Here is an 18,760-nt window from a genome sequence, read left to right on the forward strand (position 1 = left end):
GAAAGGATTCCCAGTTATCATATTACACACTGAAAGGAGATGGAAAAAAAATTCATGTTATTGTGAAATACAAAGTGACCTTAAAATAGGAACTACCAAGTAACTAGATAACATAAAACTAAACTGGCAGATAAAATATATTATGAACGTTGTTAGTTCTCTTGCCTTCAGTTGATTTTTCTATTGGTGATATTTTATGCCATAATCAGAATGGAAAACCAATATATCGTAGAAATGGCTTATTTGAACATGACTCCGTTCAGACTAAGGTAAATATCCAAATGGGAGGATAAATCAGGATAAAAGCTCTTGTAAACTTAAGTGTGTAGGAGCATTTTGTGCCCCATTTTTTTATCTAGTGATTTTACATTGAGATTTGTGTTAGCATGTGATACACTTCAATGTACAAATCTCAAAGATAGTCTTTATGTGTAGCACAAATCTCAAAGCATAAGAAAGAGAGAAAAAAAAATTGGTGGACAAGTGCTCCTGTCCATTTAAGTATATTCTAGCTTCAATTGGGTCATATATCTTCTAGCTATCCATGCAAAGTCGCAACGTGTTATTTTGTGGAGAAATATTAAGGAAGAGCGAGAACAGGATCCTGAAATCCAAAAAATTTGGAAGGTAAACGAAGGAAAGTCTGAATTTACCACGAGCTCAGAAGAACTTTTAAAATTTCAAGGAAAAATATGCGTACCCAATAATCTTGAGCTGAAGAAAGAAATTCTATAAGAAGCACGTCGTTCTGAGTATAAAATTCATCCTGGAGAAACTAAAATGTATCATGATTTAAAGCAGCTATACTGGTAAAGTGGCATGAAAAAAGATATCGCACAATTTGTGGCTAAGTGTTTAACCTGCCAAGTAGTCAAGCGAGAACATCAACAACCAACGGATTTACTGCAACCATTGCCTATACCAGAATGGAAATGGGAACATATTATAATAGACTTTGTGTCTGATCTACCAAGATCACCTAAAGGACATGATACAATCTGGGTAATAGTAGACCGGCTCACTAAATCTGCACATTTTCTCCCTATAAACAAGATGGATCATCGTGAGAAACTAGCTCAGCTGTATATTGATGAGGTAGTAAGACTCCATGGGACCCCTATAAGTATAGTATTTCATTGAGATCCGATATTTGTATCTCGATTTTGGCAACTACAAATGACTCTAGACACTAGACTCAGCTTCAGTACGATTGGACATCCTCAAACAGATGGACAATCAAAAAGAACAATACAAATATTAGAAGACATGTTAAGGGACTGTGTACTTGATTTTGGTAGAAATTGGGAGAAACATTTTACACTTGCAGAATATGCTTATAATAATAGTTATCAAGCCACTATTGGAATGACGCCTTTTGAAGCACTGTATGGTCGAAGGTGCAAATCGCATGAAGTCGGTGAGCAGAAAACTTTACAACCAAACATTATCCCTATGTTGGAAGAAGCAATTAATAATGCTCGTAAAATTAGACAAAAAATGTTGACAGCTCAAAGCAAGCAAAAAAAATTATGCAGATAAGCGAAGGAGGGATTTAGAATTCCAAGTGGGTGACAAAGTATTCTTAAAAGTATCATCGCGAAAGAGTATAATCAAACACGGAAAGGGTGGAAAGCTCAGTCCAAGGTACGTCGGGCCGTTTGAAATTTTGGAGAAAATAGTAAAAGTGGCCTATCGACTTGCTTTACCACCTAGTTTAAGTGGGATACATGGCGTAATCCATGTTTCACTTCTAAAAAAATATCATCTAGACTCATCTCATGTGCTCGACTACAAGCCTTTGAAATTAAGTGCCGATCTATCCTATGAAGAAAGACCGATAATAATCTTAGATTGTAAGCCACAAGAATTGAGAAACAGAAGCATTTCGCTTGTTAAAGTTTTATGGAGTCATCACGGAATAGAAGAAACAACTCGGGAAAGAGAAGAAAATATGTGACAAAAGTATGCATTTCTATTTACTAGCCTAGGTAAATTTTCGAGGACGAAATTTTCATAAGGTAGATTGTAACACCACATCTAATTATTCTCCATAAAATAGCATGTTGCGACTTTGCATCATATGCTAGAAGACATATGACCCAAATTAATACCGCAAGAAGTTTTTTTTATTATAGCCATTATTATTATACGATAATCTAATATATATCTACAAATAAGGTTCCTTTTGTTAAAAAAAGAGAAGAGGATGATGCAATTCAAACTATCTAGAGGATTGAATGCTTAGCTCACCCAAGTAAATTTTTTTTACCATGAGGTGTCCAGATGAATCATCATAAGGAATTATGATGGCCATAAGGTGTCCAGGTTGAATCATCATAAGAAATTATGATGACTATGAGATGTCCAGGTGAATCATCATAAAGAATTATGATGACCATGAGGTGTCCAGGTGAATCATCATAAGGAATTATGATGACCATGAGGTGTCCAAGGTGAATCAACATGATAAGGATAAAAAAATATAAAACCAACCAAAACCATGACTATATATAGGTGTCTCGGTTGGGCTAACTACACCAAACAAAAAAAAAGAAAAAAAGGGTATATACATATAGAAGTGAAGATCTAGTAAAGTAGGTACAAGAATTACAAAGAGGGTGAGGTTATCCAATATATTACGGTTATGAAATATGCAATGTTTTCCTTCCTTTCATTTCTTTTGTCATTGATTTGTTATAATGATAGTTGAGCAAGCTCCTCTATTACACATTGTCCTCCTTTAGTGCTTGTCCTTAATTCTTCTTATCTATAAGATAATGGTCAAGTGAGATTATCTAGTATAATATACTTTCTATGCAAAAGTTGTTTTCTCTTGTAGTTATTTGGTAATTGTACGTTATATTTTTTAATGCACGTTTTTCTGTTGAAACATGCTCATGCTTCAAACTTTTTGAATCAGACATTGTAATTTACTCCTAAGAATAATCATTCTATTGGTTTCACTTAGATATGAGGAACTAATGTAACAAGTCTTTGACCTTAAATGGATTTTTATCCACTTAGTTTATGCAAACTATATATACAATTTTTGGCATTTCCTAAAGCTTAACCGCATGCCCACATTTTTTGATTTGGTTCGATATATAAAATTTAATATGATCATATTTTTAATCTTATGAACCTATCATTTCAATATTACCTTATTCTCCTCTACGCTTTTAAGTAGAATAAGTCTACAGTTAGTTTTACCTCTATATATAAATAATTAAGATTATAATTGTTGTTTTCAAATAAATTCATTAGTTTGTGCATACATATTTCCTACAACCTCAATGCTTCAAACTTTTTGAATCAGACATTGTAATTTACTCCTAAGAATAATCATTCTATTGGTTTCACTTAGATATGAGGAACTAAGGTAACAAGTCTTCGACCTTAAATGGATTTTTAACCACTTAGTTAATGCAAACTATATATACAATTTTTGGCATTTCCTAAAGCTTAACTGCATGCCCACATTTTTTGATTTGGTTCAATATATAAAGTTTAATACGATCATATTTTTAATCTTATGAACCTATCATTTCAATATTACCTTAAATTCTCCTCTACGCTTTTAAGTAGAATAAGTCTACAGTTAGTTTTACCTCTATATATAAATAATTAAGATTATAATTGTTGTTTTCAAATAAATTCATTAGTTTGTGCATACATATTGCCTACAACCTCAATGCCACACTTATTGATTGATAACACTGAAATGGATCCTTCAGAGTTAAATGGGTAAATTGATTGTAATTGATTGATCGGCATATATTTGGATTATGCAAGGCTTACGCCTTAAATTGTTAATCGTTATTAATTGATCGGCATATATCTGGATTATACAAGGCTCATGCCTTAAATTGTTATCGTTATTGTTATCATTTTATCATGAATAGAGACAAAAGTTAAAGTGAACACAGAGAAAACTGTATTCTATATATTGTTGTTTATTCTCACTATTGATTAAGTTTGAACTTTTCCCGGTTACTAACTGTTCATTATTTTACTAAATCTTACTATGTAATATATTGGTAATCCCACGGGGCTAGTGTAGCTCATTCTTTTATTAACCCGTTTTTTTCAGATCAAGAGGGAGCATAAGTAGAGGACCTTTGTTGGAAAACTTTCGGTTCAAATTTTGTAAACTGACTTGTAAATAGCTAGAGAAGGGGAGCATGTTATGTACTGTATATATAAAAATATATATTCGTGGTTCACATTGCATAGTTTTTATTGAAGGAAATCCAATATGCCGTCAGTAATAGACAATGATAAGCTCAAATGACCTACTAGTTGGCACATTTACAACCAAAACAGACCGGAGAACATAGTTATGTAACAATCCACGAGATGTGAAATTGGAAATTTTCACAGATAAACATGTTAAGGTTATTCCTTTATTAGTGGCTCTTCTGGGATCACCAAATAGTGAAGGAATTTTTTTCATAATTAAAGAAAAAACAAGTTGAAGTTAAAAGACATAGTAACCCTTATTTACCATATATTCCATCAGAGTTCAGGCCATTGGGAAAAAAAGGCAAAGCAAAAAGTACCTCAAGGAAACAATTCCAATGCTGGCAATTATGCAAATCAAGTTGGATAATATCTCTAAGATATCTGTCATCAGAAGAAGGGGTACTCTCAGTTCATTGGACATGCATTCCAACTGATCTATACAAATATCATACTTCCGCATTATAGTAGAACAGAAGCGAACACCTGGGTGCTGTATGAATCAGAGAATAGTCTTCAACTGATGGATCTCCACCACCTATTGCGGCATTCCATGGACTGTTGATAGCCATAAAAGAACGGTCCTTCTTGAGGATAGCAAATCTGAAGATGTTGTTGAAGTGGATAATCCTCTCATCAGAACTTTTGTATGAACACAATTCATTCGAAGCATCAGTGTGCTCATCCCACTCATCAAAATCACCTGAAATTGGGAAAAGCATTTACTAACAAGACTAGCTCTAATGAGTAAAGAGAAGAAACATAAATGTAAGTTTTCCTGTCAAGGTGATAGGATCATTGACATAGTAATTTCACAACCCTCATAAAGCATCGGGAAATGTAACAGACTAAGAAACTATATTTTGTGATAAAGTTTACAGTCCACAATAAAATACATGAAAATACCTAGACATGTTAAAATTGACACAATTCCTACACAGAGACTCATCCTAGCAATCAGTTCATAATAATTTTTTGAAACTTAAAAGCAATATAAGACTATATTGATCAAAAGACAATGTAAAGAGATCTCATTGCAAAAGATGTACTAGGAGCACTAGCACAGATCATTCTGCAAGTTGAACATAAATATTTGAAACTTCAGTAAAATGAATGATAATGAATCCTGTCAACGTAAAACTAATCTTCTACTCCTGCATAAATTATAGCTGGTCCAAAACTTAAAACTGACTTTACTCTTTAAACCTTTAACCCATAAAGTTATGATAGTCAGACAACTGACAGTCCACCAAAAAGAAAGGTTAAAGTACCCAACAAAAGATAATAACTCAATGCTTCAGAACTCATTACTTTATGAAATCACGAGGGCAACTGAAAATTTGGTAAAGCATATAAACAAAATCTTAAAAAAAACAGCAGTTAATTCAGCGTAAATAAAACTGTAAGATTTTTCAGGGCCATCTTTAGAATATCTTACTAAAATTCTAGTATCATTTACCTTTGCGTTCCAAACAGTATTTTCCTGCTTCATTCTTGATAGCTCACTTGCTGAACCTAATACCTTTTCATCTTTGTTCTCTAGTTCTACGTACTTGTGTACCAAGCTGATCAAAAAGTGAGGAAAATAACCTCAGTCGTCAACAAAATCTCGATTAAAAACACATGGCCCAGAGAGTTAACTGCCAATTTCAATTAACTGACAGTAGTATGAAGAGAAAGATGGAAACTCTGCTTTGGCTGGTGCACAACAACCTGTACAGCATTAACATAATTAGCAATCAGGTAACACCTATTGTGTAACAAACCAATGTGGCAAACAGATAACAGGGAAACAAAGGTCACCTTTGTACATTCATGGCGTACACATAGCCTGGGATATCGCTTATTTAAAGATAAATAATCCCTCTCTACATCGACCAAACAAAATGGGTAAACCTGCCAAACAACAATAATTTAGAAAATGGAAAATGTTACATATATATAAATCATCTTGATAGATTTCTTTTCCAATATTACTGAGAAAAAGTAAAATATAGGCATTTGAATACACAGTGACCTCAAGTATTGGAAATGAATGGCGTTAATTAACCAAAACATTGACTGCTCTTGGTGCAAATTATTTGCAAACATAATCATTTAAACAAACAATTTCAGAACAAGATGACTCTGCTGACATGAATAGCCAGTTGTGATTTGCACAAAAATCACCAATGTTTATATGATGCCACATATCGAATGTGCAGTACGGAAAGTAATAAAATGGCAAAGAACAATTCTGATGCTTTGGTTTCTCAATCTTAAAACAACAGTGCCAACGTTCAAGGTGATTCAGTAAAAGATTACAACAACGTCCAGGAGAGGGTGAACATATGACAAGAAGAATTTCTATGTGATAAAAACACAGTAAGTCAGTAACACATTGTTTCTCGATCTTAAAAAACAATACCAACATTCAAGGTGATTCAGTTAAAGAGTGCAATGGTGTCCAGGAGGGGGTGAAAATAAAAGGAAAGAAATGACAAGAAGAGTTTCAATGTGATAGAAAAGAGTGATAGTAATATGACCAGAAGAATTTGAAAAGTGATTGGATCAAAGTTTCAGTAAGACCTTATGAACCAAAAAAATGTCTGACCTAAGAATCAGACATTTCTACTGATTTACCAATTAAGCCTACCATCATTGTGTTGTGCGCAGCGGAACCGTAATTAACACAAACGAGATCAAAACAAGTACCACAGCAGGCAAGACACCAAATTTACGTGGTTCGGCAATGTGCCTACGTCCACGGGGCAAGGAGGGGATAGATCTCACTAATAGAGAGAGGGAGTACAAATAGAGATTACAATCACTCAATAATCTCACAAACAACAAATCACTCTTGATTTTTCCTCAACTCTCAATCTCTCTCACAAAATTGCCCAAACTCTAATTGCTCACTTAATCACTCTTCCTAACTGATCTTAGCTCTGATGGATTTCTCAAGCTCTGATAGATCTCCTAAGCTCCGATAGATTGAACGAAGGAAGAGGGGAGGGGATTTATAGGCTTCATCCCCTTCGACCACCCCTCTTGTCAACAATTTCGGCCACCTTATTTATCAACAATTGCGGCTCCAGCGGCTCCTTTGTCAACAAGTGTGTCTGCACCCATTTTCAACAAGTGTGGCAGCCCCCATTGTTGACCAACAATCTCCACCTCGGCGAGGTTTCTTCCAAAATTGAGCCGACACCAACCAAACCAAAATGTTTCACTTGTTGCGTCCAGTACGAAGTAAAACGAAATCACAACAACGGACTCAATCCACAACAAGTCGAGACCCAAATGAGAATGTGACCACTCTCCAAACATCGGTATCAACTCACCAAACCGGCTGCATCATAAAATGACTGCCTACGTATCCTCTTGCCCAATGAATCAAGCCTCACGTAGTTCACCAAATGACCTCCAAAGGCCCTCAACAACGAAGAATGTTCAATAACTCCAAACAATGACCAAATTTTACTCCTGTAACAACTTTGGTCAGCATATCTGCCGGATTGTCCTTCGTGTGGATCTTCTCCAATCTAACATCTCCATCATCCAAGACGTCTCGAACAAAGTAAAATCTGACATCAATGTGCTTTGTTCGTGCATGATATATCTGGTTCTTTGCCAAATAGATAGCTGACATGCTATCACAATTTACCCTGATGATATCTTGTGCAATCCCCAAGTCTTCCAATAATCCCTGCAACCACAAAGCCTCCTTCACAGCTTCAGTCAATGCCATATACTCTGCCTCCGTAGTGGAGAGAGCCACTGTAGACTGAAGTGTACACCTCCAACACACCGGTGCTCCTGCTAATGTAAACACATATCCTGTAGTAGACCGGCGTTTGTCAAGATCCCCAGCATAATCAGAATCCACGTATCCAACACAATCCTGTCCAATCTTTTCATTCTTCTGAAACACCAAACCAACATCCACGGTACTTTTTATATACCGTAGAATCCACTTCACGGCCTCCCAATGACCTTTCCCGGGGTCATGCATGTACCTAGACACCATGCTGACGGCCTGTGACAAATCTGACCCTGTACACACCATTGCATACATCAAGCTACCCACAGCATTGGCATATGAAACTTTGGACATATAGTCACGATCCTCAACTGAAATAGGTGATATCTTAGCTGAAAGTTTAAAGTGGGGAGCTAATGGAGTACTCACCGCCTTAGCATTACTATCAAAGCTGAATTTCTTCAGCATCTTCTGTAAGTAACTCCTCTGAGTTAGCTTCAACCTCCCTCTCACTCTGTCTCTCTCAATCTCCATACCCAATATCTTCTTTGCTTCTCCAAGATCCTTCATCTCAAATTCAGATGACAACTCTTTTTTCAACTTTCTAATAGCTGAAGTATTCCTGGAAGCAATGAGCATATCATCAACATATAACAACAAATAAATATACTCACCATTCTGTAGCTTGTGCATATAAACACACGGGTCATATGGGCTCCTCGTGTACCCTTGGCCAATCATAAAACTGTCGAATCTCTTGTACCATTGTCGCGGTGATTGCTTCAATCCATAAAGAGACTTCTTCAGTTTGCATACCAAATCATCCTTTCCTATATCTTTGAATCCCATCGGTTGTGTCATATAGATCTCCTCTTCTAAGTCTCCATGTAGAAAGGCTGTCTTCACATCCATCTGGACCAAATCCAAATCCAGCTGTGCCACCAATGCTAATAGTATCCTTATCGACGAATGCTTCACGACCGGTGAGAATACTTCGTTGTAATCTATGCCCTCAAGCTGGGCATATCCTTTGGCCACCAATCTGGCTTTGTACCGAATGTCTCCATTAGAAGATCCTTCTTTCTTTGCATATACCCATTTGCATCCAATAGCCTTCTTACCCTTCGGTAGCTTTACAAGTTCCCAAGTGTCATTCTTCTGAAGAGAGTGCATCTCCTCCTCCATACCTTCCCTCCACCTGATTGAATCAGAGCTTGACTCTGCTTCCTTATATGTAGAAGGAACCAAATCATCAACGACCTCTACTGATAAAGCATATGCAATCATCACATCATCATATCTAGCTGGCCGACGAATGATTCTTCTTGGTCTATTAGCTGCAATGGACTCCTGAACATGACCCTGTTCCTGAGTCCCAACCTCCACTGTATCCTCCATCTGCCCATTTGTCATCACGTCTCCTCCCAGTGTCACCTCTGTAGGAGCCTCAATGGATACAATGTCATCTGAAGTGTGTGGGGTCACATCATCCTCCACCTCCTGCGATATCCCACTAGTCTGGCCTTCCTCCACCTGCTGAGGGACTTGAGGCTTCATCATGTGCGCCTCATCAAAAGTGACATCTCTGCTAATGATCATCTTCTTGTCTTGTGGATCCCACAACTTGAAGCCTTTGACTCCATCTCTAAAGCCCACAAAGACTGCTTTCCTTTCCCTCGGATTCAATTTCTCATCATTCACATGATAGTAAGCTGGACATCCAAAAATCCGAATTAAATCATAATCACTAGTTACAGAACCAGACCATACCTCCATAGGAGTCTTCTCATGTATCGCAGTGCACGGCAATCTATTTACGAGATGGCTCGCATAAACCAACGCCTCGGCCCAAAAAGATCTAGCCAATCCACTCTGTGAGAGCATACAACGCACCTTCTCCAGCAAGGTACGGTTCAATCTCTCAGCCACCCTGTTTTATTGCGGTGTCTTCTTAACTGTGAAGTGTCGTCTAATACCGTGATCCCGGCAAAACTGTAGAAATGGATCACTTTTGTACTCACCACCATTATCTGAACGGAGTACCTTCACCTTTCTACCTGTCTGCAGTTCCACTTTCTTCTTCCACTCCACAAATATATCCAGAACCTCATATTTATGCTTCATAGGGTATACCCAATTCCTTCTGGAATAATCATCAATGAAAGTGATAAAGTAATTGGCCCCACCAAGAGATGTGTTCTTGGAAGGACCCCAAACATCAGTATGAACATAATCTAATATACCTTGGGTGTTGTGAATTGCAGTGCCGAACTTCACCTTCGTCTTCTTCCCAAGTATGCAGTGTTCACACAGCTCCATCTTGCAGGTCTTTGCACCCTTCAACAGCCCCTGTTTTGCCAATGACTGCAGGGACTTATCACCAGTGTGTCCCAATCTCATATGCCATAAGCTGGTAGTATCCTCCTCTGTGATAATTAAAGCTGCCAGACCCCATGTTACTGTCTTTCCCTTCAAGTAGTAAAGGTAGTTTTCCCTAACACCTCTCATCACCACCATGGACCCCTTTGTGACCTTCAGAGTTGCATTCTCCAAGATCACCCTATAACCTGCTGCCTCTAAAGTTCCAAGAGAAATGATGTTCTTCGTCAACTGAGGAACAAACCTCACTTCCTTCAGCTCCCTAGTCACCCCGTCACACATCCTGATCCGAACTGTTCCAATACCACCAATAGGACATACATGATCATTACCCATGAGCACGACATCCTCTCTTTCCAACTCTTTAAAGCTAGAGAACCAATCCTTTCTAGGGCAAATGTGGTATGTAGCACCCGAATCCATCATCCACTCCGTAGAGTCGGCATAACACACTGACGGTAATGCAGAGCATGAGTAGCCCGAAGAATCCGAATCTGAATTGTCACCACTAGCTTTGGCAACATTCACCTCTGAAGTTTGTACAGCTTTTCCTTTATTCTTTCCGGCTCTATCCTTCAACTTTGGGCATTCATTCTTCCAATGTCCATCTTCTTTGCAAAAAGCACATTGATTCCTACCAACACTCTTATGGCCACCTCTATGCTTTGATTTTGAGCGATTAAACTGACGACGGTTTGGACTACGGCCTCTTACTGCCAATGCATCTCCTGATGCCTTCTCGGAGGGTTCACTATCACTCTTTCTCAACTCATAATTAACCAATGATGAGGTCACCTCCTTATAACTGACAGTGGTTCTACCATTAATCATTGTAAGGACAAAGGTACTATAATCATCCTCTGGTAATGAACATAATAACAACATCGCTTTATCTTCATCATCTACCATGATATCCACATTGGCCATATCCGATAGCAATTTTGTGAAATTATTAACATGTTCTCTAATTAAAACTCCCCTCTTTATTTTAAATTGGTAAAACCTCTTCTTTAAATGAAGTCTATTCTCAATGATTTTCGTCAAATACTTATCATTGAGTGTTTCCCACAATCGTTTCGCCGATGTTTCATTCATTACATCATAAATCAAATCCGGCGTCAAACATGATCTAATAACCCCACATGCTCTACTATTTATTTTCTTCCAAACCTTATCCTCCATATCATCAGGTTTCTCTAGTAATTCAAGAGTCTCCTCTAAATTTTGGGCATCTAATGCATCTATCACTTGACACCTCCACAAACCAAAATTTATCTTGCCATCAAATTTTTGAACATCAATTTTTGTATTATTAATGCTCAACCCTTGTATCGCCTTAGTCAAGGACGATCCCGATGTACTCGATTCGGTCATTTTCAATCTAATCTCCAAATTACACAACTACAACTTGAATTGAAAAAGAGCAAAATTAGGGTTTGTACCTCCAAATGAGAATCCACACCGAATCCTCCAATTGATTTCTCCACCACTCCTTGGAAGATAAAATCCCTTGTAAAAACCCTAGCTTTCTCCTCCAATCCTCCAAATTGAACCCCAAGCCAACCCGGAGCTCTGATACCACTTGTTGTGCGCAGCGGAACCAATTAACACAAACGAGATCAAAACAAGTACCACAGCAGGCAAGACACCAAATTTACGTGGTTCGGCAATGTGCCTACGTCCACGGGGCAAGGAGGGGGATAAATGAGGTGGCCGAAATTGTTGACAAGAGGGGTGGTCGAAGGGGATGAAGCCTATAAATCCCCTCAGCAGGTGGAGGAAGGCCAGACTAGCAGGATATCGCAGGAGGTGGAGGATGATGTGACCCCACACACTTCAGATGACATTGTATCCATTGAGGCTCCTACAGAGGTGACACTGGGAGGAGACGTGATGACAAATGGGCAGATGGAGGATACAGTGGAGGTTGGGACTCAGGAACAGGGTCATGTTCAGGAGTCCATTGCAGCTAATAGACCAAGAAGAATCATTCGTCGGCCAGCTAGATATGATGATGTGATGATTGCATATGCTTAACACATTGATCATGAGGTCTCCAAAACTTTACCTTGCATATATATTCTTTCTTCTTTTCTTTAACAGGTGAATGATGCCTTCAGAATAACAGAACAATTAGTCAGTTAAGAAAGCTGCAACCAAATGAAGCATCAGCCTATAAATAACAGAATCAGGATGCAAAGAAATATTGAGGTACACCTATATACAGTCTCTCAACGTGGGGAAGCTTGATGAGGTGAAATCTGGCAAGGTGAGGCCCGATATGGCAAGGCATTACGAAAGTTCTCTCATCCTTTAACAAAGAAGGGCCCCGATGATCTCTCGTAGATCGTGATAGAGACCGCTCTCGCCTATCATTTGATGCACGTTGATGTTCTCTTTCTCGTTCTCTCTCTTTCTCACGTATTAACCCTGCAGCGCTCCTCATCCCTTTCAAGTTCTCGACGGTAAGCACTTTTATCGTTCCTCCTCTCATCAGCAATTGAGATACCCAGACTAGGATGGACACGTGACATTTCTTGATATTCAAATTCAAGTGATTGACCATAAAGGCCTTTCCCTGTACTATTTTCCTGGCCAGGGTGCAAACCCACGCCATACTGGTCATCGCCATTTCTCCTTGTAGCTCCCCATAGAATGGAAGCTGCATGTTGGCCATCATAAGGAGCGTTTACAATAATAGGTGAAGTGTGGGGATCTGCATCCATTCTTCCGCCATATGAACTATAATCTTGGGACCAATGATGAACGTGAGCAGCCCTTGCTGCAAGATACTCAACTTGTATGCAAAAATTTATGTTCTACTTGGTGCAAAAACAGATGAGAATGCAATGTAAAACAAATACAGCCCTACAATCCCTATTATTCTCAGGTCTGACACAAACTAATGTGAACCTAAGGTGCATACTGATCCAGAGCAAAGCACAATTCACGCTAAATTATGTCACTGCAGAACATCTACAAACCTGGATTTAGTTATTATTGAAGTAAATGTTTGACCCTTGTAACCAACAAAAGGAAGCATACATAAAATGCCTTGAGAGAAACACATCTCATATCAGAACCAGACTGCAATGACTGAGCCTTCAATATCTGTTGCTGTCGAAGTAGTGATGCCTCGTAAAAAATTTTCTAAAAGGCATTAATAATGAGGCTGTATAAAAACTTTTTAGAAACAGAAAAAAGAAAATTAACAAAAAAAGAACTGCAATACCTGGTCCATGTGGTCATGCATCTCAGGCTTGCATTGAGGAGCAAGATATAAAAGGAAAGATGTGAGATTACAGAATCAAACATAAGCAACAAGAGGACAACAGACTGACTAAAAGAATATACCTGATGTTGCTGGCTAGTAGAAACAGAATCTGCATATCGCCTAGCTGGATCATTTCGTGATCCCCTCCCCATATAAGCAGCTTGATCACCATATTGTCTCCTCTCTAAAGAAGAATAATCAGAACTCTTTACTTCAGAAAAGGGATCACTTTTCTGAAGATAGCCATGACCTGATGCTGACGCTTAATCATCAGTGTTCATTCCGAAGTTGGAGCCTACAGCTGCAGATGAGAGCTTTGACAAGTCCTGTAAGGCTGAAGGATATCGACCCTGGAGGCCAGATGAAGCAGCCTCCTTACCTCCAACTCCGACCTGCACCAAGAAAAAGATTTGACTAAGCCATTGATCTATGCTAGAAGCATAGGACCACCAGAAACATATCGTTCCAACCGGTTCATTAGTGCTGCTTAATAATAGGGATATACTGTCTTTCTAATTAGGCCAGTGCTGTTTATGTTTTCCTACATTGCCACATTTTTAGAACACTAGAATGGAACTGTATCAAAAGTAAAGATAATGTATTCTTCTATAGTGAATACATTCATCTGTGAAGCTCAATAGAGCATAGGGAATCACTTCCCTTAGATTATAATCAGAGAACTACCAACATAGTTTTCACATCCACCTTCGGAAGGTCATGCCAAACAAAACAATTACAGCTAGCCAACTTTGCTTCGTGTTATAAGCAGCAATAAGGATAACCTTTGATTGGAGAAAATGATCAACAGTTAAAATCAATGTTTAAAAAAGAGGAAGCACAAGGCGAAGCGCTAGACCTTTTAGCGAAGCAAGGCATAAGTTTCAAAGCGTGAGGCATAAGCTCATGAGTTTAATAAGCACTTCAGTTTAAAATCTGTAAAAATGATGAATATATAATATTAGAAAAATGTATATCCTTGTCATATGAGGGGGTTCTCTCATATGACAATGATGCAGCTTAATCTCAACAAATAATAAATGAGAGAAAAACTTCCCAACCACCCTTGATTGAGATTGTGCCACATCATTGTATACATGAGAATTCCCTCATATGACATATGATACTCATTACGCTCATATAATATACAGTGATATAGTAATTTACAAATAGATATATTCATGACCTGATTAGTAAATAAGAATTAATTATGTGAAGTATAGACGCAAATTATAATAAACTAGGCTACATGCATAACATATATATCTTACTTATACTCACTCGGTAGTCGGTCATATTGAAGGTACACGGGGGCATTTAAATGCTAGTTAAAAATCCATTTATATTCTCCTATCTCGTCTAAGGTGTGCGCTTCAAAAGAGAAGCGCTTTATACAATTCAGTTATGATTTTAACGATGAGGCATAAGCTTCAAGGAATAAATAGCTTCAATCTTGAGTTTTGAAGTGTTTACCCTTCAAAAAGTTTTGAAGCATGTTGCAAAAAAGCTTTTTGGAATATTGGTTAAAATACTTGGAAACATATAATAGAACCAAAACATGAGCTTCTTTCATAATTTCCCCGGGGCCATACATGCACTTGGAGAATTACATGAAACCAATCTGACTCATAACGAAAGATGTTGCTTTACTAGTTTTCCACCATGCGAGCACAGGACTTGATATTAAAATGTTGTACATTGTTAAGGTTTCAATTTTATTGTAGCTATGAGAAGATATAAAAAAATGCATAAAACTTAATAGAAAAATTAATAAGATAAAATATACTATTTTTTATTAGTACCTAACTCCAAGCCTCTTAGACGTCTACCCATTTAATTTCCCTCTCATCAATAACTAATTTTTATTTGTTATTAGGTGATAATCATATCAATAATAGAGAATGCAATAATTTAATGAATAATAGCGAATATGGACAGTTGTGGTTATTGTTCTAGTAATATAGTATAGATGTTACATAGAAAAGGAATAGACGAAGTAATTAATAGTTGAGAATAAAAGTTGGAATGTTGCAATAAATGGAAGTTGAAGACATACAAAAAATAAGTTTTAACTTTTTTTCCAAAATATTATTTTCATGCTAGTTTTCATGTTATTGTCTTTTAAGCAATCAGTATCACTGCTATGTCGCTGTGATGCTATGGGAATTTCTTAATAACTGTAAACACATTTTAATGAAAGATAGCCTTTATGTCTATTCATTAGTTTAACTAAATATTCTTAACTCCAGAAAGAAAAAAAATGTGGCAGTGATCATTAATTCAAACATAACACATACACAACTAGAAAATCAGGTTTAAAAAAATCAGATACAGAACTAAAACCCTTACAAACAATCAGACCCATCTAATTGTTGATTCAACATAACAGTTCCAACAAGGGAAAAAAAGTAGGGAAATAAACAATAAAGGAAAAGAAAAAATTGATTACGAGAAAATGGGCAGCAAGCATCATAGACCTGCTTGGATTCACTGAAGAAATTGAACAAAGAGCAAGTGAATGCAACAACTCATCACACTCAATTGCAAGGAGGAAAAAAAAAGTTAAGCGAAGAGGACAGAGAAGAGAATATTTGAAGGTAATACAGAGAAGAAAAAATGTGGAAGCGTTTTGAGTTAAATTGATGGAAGTAAAGATTAGATATAAATTAGGGAAGTTTTCTTGACAAAATATTAATTAGGAAAGTTAAAAGGTTGAAAATCTACAAATCTGCCAAGTGCAAACGACACAACCAGAGGCTCTCGTTTTAGTAATATATATAGAAATAGATAGATAGATAGATAGATATAGATGGTAGAGTTGAAAATTCAAGAATCTGAAATTTTTCAAGGGAATCCATATCCAAAGGAAAAATATTTCTTTAACTTAATTAAGAAACGGCCCCTGAAGACTGCAGCAAAAACTTGAGTATATCCACAACGGTGATTGTCCAAACAACACTCTGATAGAGTAAGATAAGGCCCTTTGATTCATGAAATGTTTACCAGTAGCCAAGAAGATATTAAAAATATAAAGAGGGAAGGAGGAAAATGTGAAATTGCAAAGAACAACTTGTATTTGTTGAATACGTAAGAGGAAAGCACAAAGAACATGCATAGCTTTACAACATCCTAAATTTTAAGCAGAGACAGATGATAAAAAGACAAAAAGAACCATCTGAAAGATAGAATTAAGAAGAAAGGAAAATTAAGGGAAATAACCATTTTTGGTGTTTAATGATTCATGCAACTAAGGAACCTTGGAGCATTTGTTCAGGCAGATGGTACTTTGTGTTTTGATCAATGATCAGAACCGTCCTAGATGCAAATTATTCTTTTTGTCAGTTGAAGAAATGGCTGACTGCTCATATTGATACTTTAAGTTAAAGTATCCTCACATTCTAATTCTTGAGTTTGGTCAGTGGTCATAAATATGTTATCATCTTTCATTAGCTTCCTCAAAAAGAAATATGTACCAGTGATAGGTAGGTAATAAAGATCAAACAACCAAAAACCTATTGTCATAAAATTAATATTTTCATTAGGTTAATTCTCTAATAAATATTTCCTCCACTGGGTAAGCCTCACATTTCTCAGATTACTTTCATCTATGTTACCTGGGTACTTCTAAGCTGAAGTCACACCTGTACCTGACAAGTACCCATGCTGGTACCCAACCAAACTCCTTGGACACTCCTTGCATGAATACATACATTTATTCGGCCATGTATCAATTATACAGTACATGTTTTAATTTAAAACATTGTCATACATTTTTTTTACATATATCCTACACTGCACACCCACTTCTTGAAACACATTGAACGTAGGTCAGATTCTAAATTATGATTTTAAAGGGATGTTTGGATGTCTAGTCCAAAAACTAGTGATTTTCCAATTTATAATCCACATCATAAAAAAACATAAAACTGTTATAGGCCTTTAATAATCATCATTGTTCTCAATTAAATTATTAATTCCAATATATAATACATGTGTATATAAATATTTATATAGCCATGTCACTGTACCTTACATTTATAAATTATAAATTTATCGTGTCCCATATCCATATCCTTACCCATACCGGCACCTGTACCCATGCATAGACTTTCACTTATACAATACCAGAGTAAAGAAGATCTTCATAGTCGTTATTAAAGTGTTTTCTTCACTTACTATCACTTCAGTTGTCAAGCATATATCTATTACTATTATGTAACAAAAGTTGGGTTCTGATCTATCTACTCCTATGTGTCACAATTTCAACAAATTCCACAAATGTCCCATAACTTACAATGCTCTTTTTCTACCATGAAAAAGATAAACTTGGAAAACTCAAATAAACGGAAGAAATGTCAACTGTCAAGAAAGTAGAAAGTGTTTCCTCCACATTATTGCCAAGGAGAAATTTTTAAAATAGACCATTTTAAAAAATCGATTAGCAAAATCAACCCAAAAATACTTTAATTAGCAAAATCGACTATTTTTTAGCCACGTCAGCAAAGTTAGTTGAAAGTTGGTCGGTCTTGCAAAATTTTATATTTGAAACACACCGGACTACTAGTCCCGTGTAATTAGTTGTAATTAGTTAAATTAGTTTAAGAATAGCTTCATCTCATAAAAAACCTAAAGCAGCACACCACCCATTTCCCTTGTGGGGCCCAGACACAACCATTTAGAAGACTCGCTGATTCAATCCCTTACCCACTAACCTGGGACCCGAAAGAAATGAAATTTTAGAATCCCATAGACTTGTTGGTCCATCAAAGCTACGTAACTTTTTTTTAGAAAGTATACATGGGACTTTTAGTCCTGTGTAATTAGGGAAGACAGCTAATTACATGGGACTATAAGTCACGTACATTTCCAAACATTTACTGTTGCAAAACCGATGAACTTCCAATCAGTTTTGCTGATGTGGCTAAAAACAGTCAACTTTGCTAATTAAATTGCTTTGGGTTGATTTTGGTAACTAAAATTTGAAAATGATCTATTTCAAAAATTTCTTCTTTCTACAAGCATACAGCAGTTGCCTTTTGTTTCTAGCCATGTGTTAGTCCGTTTCACTCGCAACCCCGGTCTGTTCGCAAGGCATGTGTTTAACTGCCAGCTGCACGGCTATACATAGG

At 36.9% G+C, this 18,760-nt stretch overlaps 1 protein-coding gene across 6 annotated transcripts in view; it reads right to left on the reverse strand.

Annotated features, from left to right (window-relative positions):
• LOC109848437 overlaps positions 4,559-18,760 on the reverse strand; it is a 21,761-nt gene continuing 7,559 nt past the window's right edge. For 3 of the 6 annotated variants that reach the window (XM_020417922.1, XM_020417921.1, XM_020417919.1), the window contains 8 exons: positions 13,715-14,026; positions 13,593-13,619; positions 13,406-13,510; positions 12,578-13,022; positions 12,429-12,474; positions 6,043-6,135; positions 5,699-5,952; positions 4,559-4,942 (listed from right to left, as the gene is read on the reverse strand). In XM_020417922.1, coding sequence (XP_020273511.1) covers positions 6,108-6,135; positions 12,429-12,474; positions 12,578-13,022; positions 13,406-13,510; positions 13,593-13,619; positions 13,715-13,786 — 723 coding nt within the window. In that variant the 5' untranslated portion in view covers positions 13,787-14,026 and the 3' untranslated portion in view covers positions 4,559-4,942; positions 5,699-5,952; positions 6,043-6,107. The remainder of the gene's footprint in view (positions 4,943-5,698; positions 5,953-6,042; positions 6,136-12,428; positions 12,475-12,577; positions 13,023-13,405; positions 13,511-13,592; positions 13,620-13,714; positions 14,027-18,760) is intronic. The other 3 variants (XM_020417923.1, XM_020417924.1, XM_020417925.1) reach the window with 3 other exon arrangements.

Source organism: Asparagus officinalis, chromosome 7 (genome assembly GCF_001876935.1).
Source record: "Asparagus officinalis chromosome 7, Aspof.V1, whole genome shotgun sequence".
Lineage (NCBI taxonomy): Eukaryota > Viridiplantae > Streptophyta > Magnoliopsida > Asparagales > Asparagaceae > Asparagus > Asparagus officinalis.